General features: G+C 45.0%; 1 protein-coding gene across 1 annotated transcript; it reads right to left on the bottom strand.

The window, feature by feature from the left end:
- Window positions 1–6,535: 6,535 nt before the first annotated feature.
- SMIM11 (small integral membrane protein 11) lies at window positions 6,536–8,400 on the bottom strand. Its single transcript, XM_008941560.1, has 2 exons — window positions 8,380–8,400; window positions 6,536–6,703 (listed from the first exon to the last, which is right to left on the bottom strand). Exons 1-2 carry the CDS (start codon window positions 8,398–8,400, stop codon window positions 6,536–6,538), a joined length of 189 nt encoding a protein of 62 aa, XP_008939808.1.
- Between the last annotated feature and the right edge of the window lie 2,663 nt (window positions 8,401–11,063).

Genomic DNA, 11,063 nt, shown 5'->3' with positions numbered 1-11,063 from the left:
AAAGTGGTTTAAACCACCACACCTGGGAAAAAAGAGACTAATAAAAAAGCACGTTCACCCATGCTGTGTTTTTAGGGATCAATAGGAAGCAGCTACATACATTCTCTGCACTGTGACAGCCATCTCAAGAGCCTTTGGGTAGACTGGAAATGTTCTCATGGTGAGGCAGCCTTTGATGCTGGTACACACAGATATTTTCAATAGCTCTCTCATCAGATTCAAAGAGGGAGAAACTGATGCCACATGGAGATACACATGAATACATGCCTCATCACTTACTTGTGCCCAAACAAACTTCTTCTCTACAGGAACATATGAGGAGTCCATCACTATGGGGACAACTGTTCTGGCAACTACCAGGTATTTCTGTGATCAGCTGGGGAAGGGACAGCAGGTGCCCTGGTTAGCCCCAAGATTGGTACACACATATGCCACTCAAGGTCTGGCTGAGCCTAGATGACGATCTGAGCTTGCTCCAGCAGCCAAGACAAACCAGCTTCAAAAGGCAAAGCCAACCTGTGGAGTGACGTGGGTTGTGCATAAACACCCAGCCACTTCTGAGTCCCCAAGTCTGGTAGTCACTTGCAGCCACTCTATCTGAACATGACTTTTGGCCCATCTCATCATGGAAACATACCAGGTTTTAGAGATTCTACCTGATCTGTCTCCACACACTCATGTGGATTGTACATTTGTTTTCCACACGATCAGGAGTATGTCAGACCCGCGACTGTCACAGGACAGCCAGCTCCATGTGAGGTCTTAGAAGCCGCTCGCTACACCTCATTTGTAGGCTGAGTCAGTAAATAGGGACAGGATGTAACAACTTGATGCATCTTTGGAAGCAATTTTGCAAAGATTGTGAAGAGCTGGTGAAGGCTGAAACCAGTGAGGTTTGTTTCAGCTTAGTCTATCGGTCTCTCCCATGACAGAGCTGGAAATGGGGGCTGTGAAGGTTGTCGCAGTCCTCCTGTTTGGCCAGAGTTGAGGCCAGGGGGTTGACAGTCAGCAGGTAGGCAGAGATGCTGACTGGGTGTCACAGGTTAGAGCTGGGATCAAGGAGAACCATGAAGGACCCTAACCCAGTTAGAACATTTGCAGGGCCTTTACTGAGAAGAACAAGAGAAAACAGGTGGAACTGCTAATCCCCAAGAGGAAAAGCAAGGAAGGAAATGTTGGAAATGGTTGTTTGTATGTGAGGCTCTTGGAAGAGATGAAAAATAATTAAGCTTCCTGACTTGCAGCACAATGGCTGGAGAGCAATCTCTCCTGCCCTAGGGTGCTGCTCGGGGAGCTCTGCCCTTCTCCAGCACCAGTGCTGCTGTGTTTCTGGTAAAAGTCTCGTGGCCTTAAGACCAAAAGCATTCAGTAATACTACAGTCAAGCTGAATTCATTTCAGCCAAAATGGATAAGGAAAAAACAGTCCCATTCAACACTTCTTCACTTATTTTTCACTTTATGAACTATAGATACCCCACAGCCATTGAACTCCTTCAGACTGGAAGAACCCTATTCCAGCAGCCACTTAACTTGCCTCAGGGCCTGTGGGAGTTTATTTTTTCCCCTTACATGTCCAACAGCTCCTTTATTACTACACAAGGATTTTGGCTTTTATTTAAAAACACACTACCTTTGTGTCAGTAAAAGAAAGCCTGAAGGTGCAAACAAAGCCTAAAGTTGCAAACACTAGAAGTTTAAAAGCCAGAAATTCATTTATTTTCTGTCTTCAACACTTGGCATTTGTGACAATGACATCCAATTGTGAAAGACTGGTGCACGTGAGGTACTGTGTAAGGTTAGGCTGCTCACCTATACAACATGAATGCTCTTTCTGAAAAGAATAATTTTATGGAACAGGGGAGAGAGAGACTGTGTATAGACACCAAAAAAGTGAGACCTGGTTCACTTTCTGGGATGGGAACACCTACAAGCGGATCCTCTGTAGACCCTCTGCCGTTTAACAAGCTGCGTGCTCATACAGAGTGGGCAGCACTTCAAGGTTCTCTGTCCCTCCTGTCTCCTCCTACCTGCAGAAAACAAATCAAATAAAATTCTCTGTTCTTTTAAGCTTGTAAAGAGTAATCATACAACCCTTCTTTCTGTAAGAAAACTGGTTTCGAGATTCCCAGCTGGTTTCTGAACACAAAACTGAAACAAAGCCGAGCTGCTGTCTCCCCCCAGTGTCAGCAAATTTTCTTGTTCTCGACTGCAACTGCCGCACATAGGATGACCAAGAGTAAAAAAACCTTCTGTAACCTATCCAGTGATAGCATAGATCAAAACTCTGCTCTGGTGTGTCAGGGAACAAATGTTGGTTCAGGTTTGGGAGTGGGTAAGAGCTCTTCTTTCTAGACGAAAGATGGAAACAATCATTTTAGCAGGACCTGTTGCAACAGGACAAGGGGTAATGGTTTTAAACTAAAAGAGGGGAAATATTTAAACTAAAAGGGAGAAATATTTTATAATGAGGGTGGTGAAACGCTGGCACAGATTGCCCAGAGACATGGTAGAAGCCCCATCCCTGGAAACATTCAAGGTCAGGTTGGACGTGGTTCTGAGCAACCTGATCTAGTTGAATCTGTCCCTGCTTACTGCAGGGGGAGTTGGACTAGACGACCTTTAAAGGTTCCTTCCAACCCAAAGCATTCTGTGATTCTAGGATTGATTCTTATTTCAGAAACTTTAGGGTATCAGCCTGCTGCAACACCCATCACAAGTTCTAGGGGTTATCTATGCTATAGCGCTACCCCAAAGTTAAAGAAAAAAGCAGACAGGTTGGACCAGCTTTGAAGTCTTACATGTACAAAGAGGCTTTCTGATTTGGCTGTAAAGGCAAAAAAGGTGGTGATGTGGGGGGACTTCTGAGGAGACTCCTCACAGCTGCTTTCTCCCCTGTTCAAGACAGGGACAAAAAAAGAGGCCCCATGCATTAACTCCCTTCTTGCATGTTTGGCAAGGTAGGGCCCTCAGCTTTTAATGCCAGCCTTGAGTGCTTTGGAGACTAAATGGTGCCCAACTGGTGCCCAATTGCTTTGAAGCTAAATTACTTGCTTTAAAGGGAGATTGTACACCTTTGATTCTGCTTACAGAGCAACTGTATTGAAGCACAGAATACCTCTGTTTTCAGTTTAAAAAAGAAAAAAAAAGCTCATTATTACTACTGGTCTAGGAAAACTCTTGGTTCGGGGTGTAAAAAATCTAGATTTGGGCCAATATTCAAAGGGCACTGGTGACTGCACAGAGCGAAGACATTGCTTACTCCTGAAGCTGCTGGACACTAGATAGGCCTGACAGCTTCCTGTTCAGGCCTGGGCCTGTGGCTTAGCCAAGTACAGTGACACATTCCCCTCAAAAGCTGTTTAATGGAGGTTGACAGTGAGAACGTTCTCACCGAACACCTCAGAGCCATTTAATTAAATTACAGTTCAATCCCACCTTTGCATAGACAGATTACTGCTGAACGTGTAGAGGAAAACTCTTGTTTTACAACACCACTACGAATTCCCTAGCCTGGCAGTCCCGAGGCTGCTGTCGCAGGGGTATTGCTCTATCCCAGGAATGGCCTGCTGCAGTCCTTACATTGCCCAGCCACCACCGTGACCGCATGAGGAGCGAGACTGTAAAAATCCCTGCAGTTCCCCAGGAGTAACTCCGCCCCAGCAAGGGCCCTCTGAGCATCAGCAGCACACAAAGGACGTCAGGTCGTGGCCGAGAGGCCCTCCCTGCAGCAGCGTGCGCTGGTGTGACCACAGCAGGCACCTCAGCCCGCAGCCGCAGGGAGAGGGCAGGAGTGAGTCACCCCAGAAGCCTCCCGCCTCCTGCCAGACACCCAGCAGTCCTCCAAGGGCCCTCCAAGGGCCCTCCATCTCACCTCTTCCCACCTCTCCCTGCTCCACCGTCAGATTTCATCTTCATCTTAGCTTCCAGAAGATACAAGGATCTAGGAAGTGCTTTATAATGGGAATGTGAAGGGAAACACGATGGCAAATGTACCTGTTGGCACTGCTGTGCATGCCTAAACCTTTATTTCTGTGAAAAAAAAATCTGTTGATAAACCTACTGTGAGCATGTTAGCTTATCCCCCATGATTTGGTGTTACTGCACATGCAGGAATGGCAAGGAAAGCCCCCTCTGCTTCACAGACCATAAATAGAGAGCCATACACAGTTCTCACTGTGCATAGCACCTGAGATGTGCTATAATAAACCTCCTAGCATGAAACTTCCTCAAACATGACACTGATTTGCATTAATCTAAGGAATCCCAGGTGTAGAAAGTGGTCTGAGAAAGGCCTGCTTGGAAAATCTCCTCTTCTGGGTTTACTGATCTGCATTCAACAAAGGGCCCACAAGTCTCAGATTTAAACCCTTACAGGAATCAGCTGCTCTGAAAAAGCTGCATAGAATCCTCCCCATTTCCTTCTGTCTGTCCATGAACCTTGTTTATACCCATGAAGGACTCAGTGTTTTGCTCTTTAAAACCAGCTACCTCCTTTGCAGATAACCTTTAAAATCTGCCTCCCCTGCAGCTCTATCTGTACTATTTGAGTAAGTAGCAACCAAGGCCATTACTTTTTTTTTCCTTACAAATGATACTTTATTGCATAAATAGAGGCTCAGACATTTTGCTGTACATATAAAAAGTTGATATCCAGTTTAAGTGAATGTTACTCTTGAGGGTTTTACTCCTTTGACACATCCTTCACCTACAGGAAGGCTTCATTCTCCCAGGAAAGGAATCCAACGTAAGCTGCCAAGTGTCAGAAAATCTGCAGGGTGGGGAAACAGCAGTGAGAGGAGCAGGCCTGACAGGCTGGCAGCACACGGGCTAAATCTGCCTGTGCACGTGGCAGGCTGTAACCGGAGCTCTGCGGTGCTGACACTGCAGAACGGTTCCGGTTCCAGGGTCGGAGAATTCACCTCTTCTTACAATCCCATTATAGAAATATGATGGCAGACAGCCCAAGAGATGGCAGGATTTAGGAAGGACTGGGCCTCTGGTGGGCAACATGGGGTGACAGGGCAAGCAGGGCATTTTCTGCGAGATCAGAGATGCTTTAAAGCCAGTCATTCAACAAGGTGTCAATGTGACATGCTAGACACAGAGGCCTCCCGGGATGAGCTCGTTACCCTGGTTCCTCAACCCCCTGGGCTATGGACTCTGCCAAACAGACCTCTCGGGGACCCAAGGCTGCACACACAGCACAGGACTGTCTCCTGTTACAACTAGCAGGCTTGCTCACTTGCAGGGCAGCCCATCTCTCACTGATTTAGAAATAAAACTCCATATAACTGACTTAATCTCTGCAAAAACAGAAAGAAGTGTTCTTACAGCATTTTTCAGTGGCTAGCGAAACAAATTTAAAATAAAAGTTTAAAATGGCACATGTCTACCCAGAGACAAGTTCTCAAGCTGGTGTAAACAGGAGACTGCAAAACACCTTTGTATTTGTTGTTTTTTTTCTATGTGAATGAACCACTTCATTCCCACAGTTATTTCCAGGGCCCGTTTCTAGTGACAATTCCCAATTCTTGTTGCAGGAAATAAACAGTGATAGGTTTGAAATCAAAACTAGCAAACATTCCTAAAAACTGAAACTCTCTTTATATGTGAAGTGATGACCTCAGAAGGGGAAATTAAGGTTTTTAGTTTACTGAAGAGCAACATTACTTCAAACTCCCACTGAGCTTACAAAGGGCAGGCAGAAGTAGAATTCCCATTTTGCTGTAGAACAGAGAAATGTGAAACAAGCTGATAAAAAAATTTCACACTAAACAAGTAATGGAATATAATCTTAGCACTAGGCAGTACTCATTTTGCTAATGTACTTGATCCAATAAGCCAATGACTCCTTAAACTTTGAAAACAGAGGGAAGGAGAATGAAAACCCAAAGCTTTAAGAGATTTTGTTAAGTTCACTTTGCTCTTTTTACGCAGAAAGTTGTCAGTTTTCTTCAGTGAAGTATATATATAGTGGATGGTACATAGCATAACCTGTAGCACTTGTTACCTTGGGAAGTTCCATGGCACAAGGTTTGGCCCTTTCAATGAAACTACCTACAACTTGCCATGTATTTAACTAATATGGAATGGCTTATTCTTTTCCATCTTAATTATGTGACTTAGGAGGTCTTACTGCATGCTCCTGTCTGGCATGCATCTCGTGTTTTTTTTGCCCAGTACAAGTACCTCTTCGTGCATCAGGACTTCCTGTGCACCTGTGCAATTGCTTGGGCATAAAAAATCAAGGAGATTCAGAAAAGACAAGGAATACCGTGCTAAGATCTCCTAAATCCAAACCATGGCTGCCAAGTTTTCTGGTGGTAACTGCAATTCCTACAAAGAATGGGCATGATATGGGTGTGTAAATATGATGAAATGTCACAGGAGATAAATATTGTAAGAACTCAGCTAATGGTGGTGGTTGTAATTGCATGATCCAAATGCATCCCAGACAAAGCATAACAGGATTAATATGCCAATGCCATTATCAAACACCAAGATGTCAAACAAATTCTATACCTGAGAAACTCTTCAATCATCCTTCTTCTCTGCTTCTGTTTTCAATTTCTCTTCACGTTCCCTCTTCAGTTTTTCTTCAATTTTTTTGCTCTGGTACATTTTTACTCCAGCAAACGCTAAGCAGAGAATCAATGTTTTAGCTGCCAAAATGTACATCAGCAATGGGAAATTCTCCAAAGCCTAAAATGCAAAATAATATATTTAGGCAGTTACTGGAACACTTGGGCAATTGAAAATGAGTCTGCAGGGATGCTACACAGCTTCCTACAACAACAGCATTATTCAAAGCAACGCAAAGCAACGGCAATGCTCCTCTGTTCATGCTTTTTTTTTTTTTTTTTTTTTATGTAGGAAACTTGAAACAAGGCAGACCAACATCTGGGGGAAAGGGCAAAACTGAGTTCGCTCAAGTTTGTACCTGAAGCCCTTTTGAACAGTTCTTTGTTGCTTGTGATTGCTTTACAGCAAATGGAATATTGACACAATCTGGAGCCGAAAGGGAAGAAGTGAGTATTTTAGGAAAACTATAAATGTGCAAACACTTCTGAACAATTCCCACATGAGCAACGGATCCATGCATATCAGCTATCAGGTGTGATCTTCAAAGACATTTTTGTGCTCCTAGAAATTTTCATTTATGGTAGTTCTGTAATTAACAGACACACATCTGGAAGGTATAGATAAATGCCTTTAAACTGGAAGGAAAAAAATAAAAAACCTAGAGGATCCAATGATTCAGTTTCACAAGTTTTTAATGCCTGGAACCACTGAAATTGCACGACACATTTCCAGGTCAGAAAAGCATGCTACTGTAAGTGCACGTGGAGTGGAAAATAAAATGCAAATGGGTAACACTGTGAACATGAAATACAAATATAACGAGAGTGGCACAGGCACTCAGTGAAAGATGTCAATTCCAGAATATTAAAGGTACATGAACTTCGCAGCCCACTGTTTCAAAAAGCCACCTGGTTAGCAGGATTCGTCCAGTCTGTCAGTGATGCACAATAGGTTCATAGTGCCAGCTCCCCTTTAGCAAGCCTCCCGGTAACCCTCTGTACCCTTAGCAGGCCTTCCACCACCTCATAATGCTGTTTGGTCATCATCAAAATAGTGAATCTAGAACAAGCTTTGTAGCCACACACCTTTAGTGTGTCCCCTTAAAGTCCACACATCAGAGGCTCAAGTGAGGTCTTCTATAACATTGACCTCTACAAGGTGCATGTTCCCTTTGACATTAGGCCAATCTTCTCCAGTTTTGCAAAAACCCATCATCCTGTCAATCTCCCAACATATTAAAAGTGGCAATCTCTCTAAACCACACCTCCGCAACAGCAGGGAGGTGGAGCCAAGGTGTGGGGTTAGCATTGCTTGCTTGATAAATGGTTTGATTTACAATGTTAAAATTGCCAATGCACGAGGCACTTGCTCAAACATTCCTGTGCCTTACGCGCAAACCCTGCAATGTTTACGGCCCCAATACACTAGAAAACACAGTGGAGAACACACCCAGCAGTAACAAAAGGAGCTGAGGAAAGAGCAGACAGAGAAAAGCCTGGAAAGAGGAAAGCCAGGAGGAGAAGAGGCGAGCGGAGCAGAGCTCGCCTACCAGTACTGCACTCAGGTCTGTAAGTGAGGCCCCATCAAGTGCTGGTGCCAACCCATAGAGTGCAAGCCTGTATGGCAAGAAAGGACAACAACATCATGTCCTCTGTCTCTGAGGTGCACAGAGGTCAACCATACTTCACCTAGGCAAGGAAGCCATCTTTAAATACAGGCCCCATCCAACCACACCTTACATGCACCTGCTTGAAAGAGCAGAAATTCACTGCTTTACAAATGTGAAACATCCTCACCCTCCAGTTAAATGCCACCATCTTGGCTGCGTGCTGATATCGCCCGTCCTGCGGCAGGTTGCGGCCAGCACCGATGAGCGTCACACTTCTACGGGCACAGACCAGGGCAGCAGCATCTTGAAGAAACAGAAATTGAAAAAGAATTAGCCCGTCTGCTTCTACTCAGCATGTCCACCCTGCACCTTTCTGACAAGCTCATCTGCTGCACAGCTCCTGGCAGCGTATCAGTGCCACATGGCTCAGGGATGACCTACGTGGGCCTTTTTGGAGCTGAGTGACAAGAGCAACACCCGTGCCGCTGAAGGACAGGGTTTGACAGACCCTGGGCAGGTGCCACGCTTGTGCAGAAGTGGAGGCTGGGCTGCCATCCCACACAGCACATCCCAGCAGCTGCCCAACCGAAAAAACAAGGCTGGTTGCTCTCAAATGCTTGGCACATATGCACATCACATCCCTTGACTGATGTTTGAGATCTAGTGGACAGAAGTGCACCCAGAAGAGCTGACTTGTGAGTTTTAAGCCCACTTGCCTTGTTCAGAGCTTGAATGCTTAACGAATCTTAGTATCTAGTAAAACTTACCAGTTCTTTCTGATTTACTATTAAATTAAAATCTCCATGCAGCCTATAATAATGCAGAAGTGAACCAACAAGTCACTGCATCCATTGAGTGGATGAGTTACTTCTTAGAGTTGAACTCTGGGGCTGAGAAGTGCCCGAGGGGATGCTGAAGGCTACAGCACAAGCCACAACACTGCCCTCCAGTCTCTGCTTGCTGTTCCACCAGCACTGACATCATTTCAGCTTCTGGATTTCAAATTAAGCACTTTCAAATTAATCATTTCCCTGCCTGACCTCCTCGAGGTGGTTCCTGTATGTGTAACAACAGAGTCACTGTCAAAAAGCAGGAGGAAGCCCTACAGCTTAGTCCAAACCTTCACCAGCTGCTGGGCTGAATAAATTATCACCACACCACAATAGCTGCTGCTGACCTTTCTTCAGAAACAAGGAGTCAAATAAATGCTCTTGCAGCTCCTGCACTGCTCAGCCAGCTTCTTCACAGATGCCCTTATTTCTCCAGCTATGGCATCCTCTCTTCTTCCCACTGAAAAATCATCACCTTGCAGAGACCACCCTGGAAACGTCCCCATGGAGAGACACCACTGGAGATCTGTTACAGAGATCAAACTATACCCAAGCAGTGGTGTGGCCAGCTCGTTTGTCATTCAGTATTTACTGTGTTGGTCCTGAGTTGTGCAGCTCCCTTCTCCTGTTGATAAAATGTCAGGGATGCTGTGAACTAATCAGTCAGTAGTGTTACACCTCAAAAAAAAAAAAAGGGCATTTTAACATCTGATGTTTCCACAAGAATTTCAGTGACCATTAAGATCTGAAGTTGCCTGCCAGGTGGCCACAGCAAAAATCCCACATCAGAGCAGAATCTGATGCACAGCATCTCAGTGCACAGTTCAGATGGCGACATGCTTCTCAGTGAAACTTAAGTTCCAGAAGCATGGCCTGATCTGAAGGGACTGCATTGCCCTACTGTCCCCATGTCAGAATACTGACTTGGGTGGGGGCTTCATCAGACACAGTCTTCACTCTTCTCCTAAACTACTGTAAATTCTGTGCTTTAGTCTAAATCAATTTTGCAACATGTTGTAAAAAAGGGAAGAATTCAGCCATTCAAAGACAGGCTAGCATCTGGCATGTGATGCTGAAAATGTGGTTTTAGTGATTTTTTTACACACAGGAAAAGTTTCAGGCTCAGCAAACATTATGCAAGCCCATCTGTGGGGTCTGATTGCAGGGTAGGGCCCCAGCAGCAAGAAGCAGTGTATCACAGTGTGCACTACTGCAAATGCTCTTGGTTGCAAGTCAATTATTTAAGCGTTTAGCACAATCCTTCTGCAACACTTCTGCTTTGCTGAGACACGAGCCTGAATCTGCCTGACTTGTGCATCCACCAGGAGTAGCTGCAGTGAAATTACAAAGGATGGGAAGGGAAAAAAAAAAATCTCCCTTTGTTCTGAAGAGTGGTGTTTTGATCCAAAATATTTCCTGAGGAATGGACACTTTCGGTGGTCTGTCCTCAGTTGGGACTCAGCAGGGAAGCCAGCACTCTCTCCAGGTTGCATTCCCACACCCTGTGCTACCAGCCTCCAGTGGTCAAGCACTTTTCCTCGTTTCATCTCTTGACTCTTCCAGTCTGTCTTGATTCAGGCTTTACTAAACACAGCTGAAACCCCAGGACAGAAATAAATGGATGGAGCTGGGGCAGGGAGAAGGAAGTGAGAAGGGGAGAGAAAAAGGCAGGATTCACTTCACGTTTGAAAAACATTTGTTAGCACTGAGGTCATCAATTCAAAAGCAAAAAGCTCAGACACTGTACTTTCAAGGTTGTGGTATCTTAAAAGCATGCAGGCAAATAAACAGCTGAAGTTTCATGTTTGCCTTTTCAGAGGCAGATAAGGCACAGATAGGAGCTGAGAACACATCTACAGTCAGGCATTGTTCGTTCCATAGGAAAATGCAAGCTCCCTTAACAAACACAGCACAACTGGAAATGGAGACAGGGCCCCACGGAAGGTCACTATTACCTTTGCTCACAAGCCAGGTCTCGTGTCGAGCAATGTGAGGAAGAAACAGGAGCACAAGGCTCTGCCTGAAGCCCTGATATGAGACT

The sequence above is a fragment of the Merops nubicus genome, unplaced genomic scaffold, assembly GCF_000691845.1.
Source record: "Merops nubicus isolate BGI_N331 unplaced genomic scaffold, ASM69184v1 Scaffold48755, whole genome shotgun sequence".
Taxonomy (NCBI): domain Eukaryota; kingdom Metazoa; phylum Chordata; class Aves; order Coraciiformes; family Meropidae; genus Merops; species Merops nubicus.
This window is presented reverse-complemented; position numbering and strand designations above follow the sequence as displayed.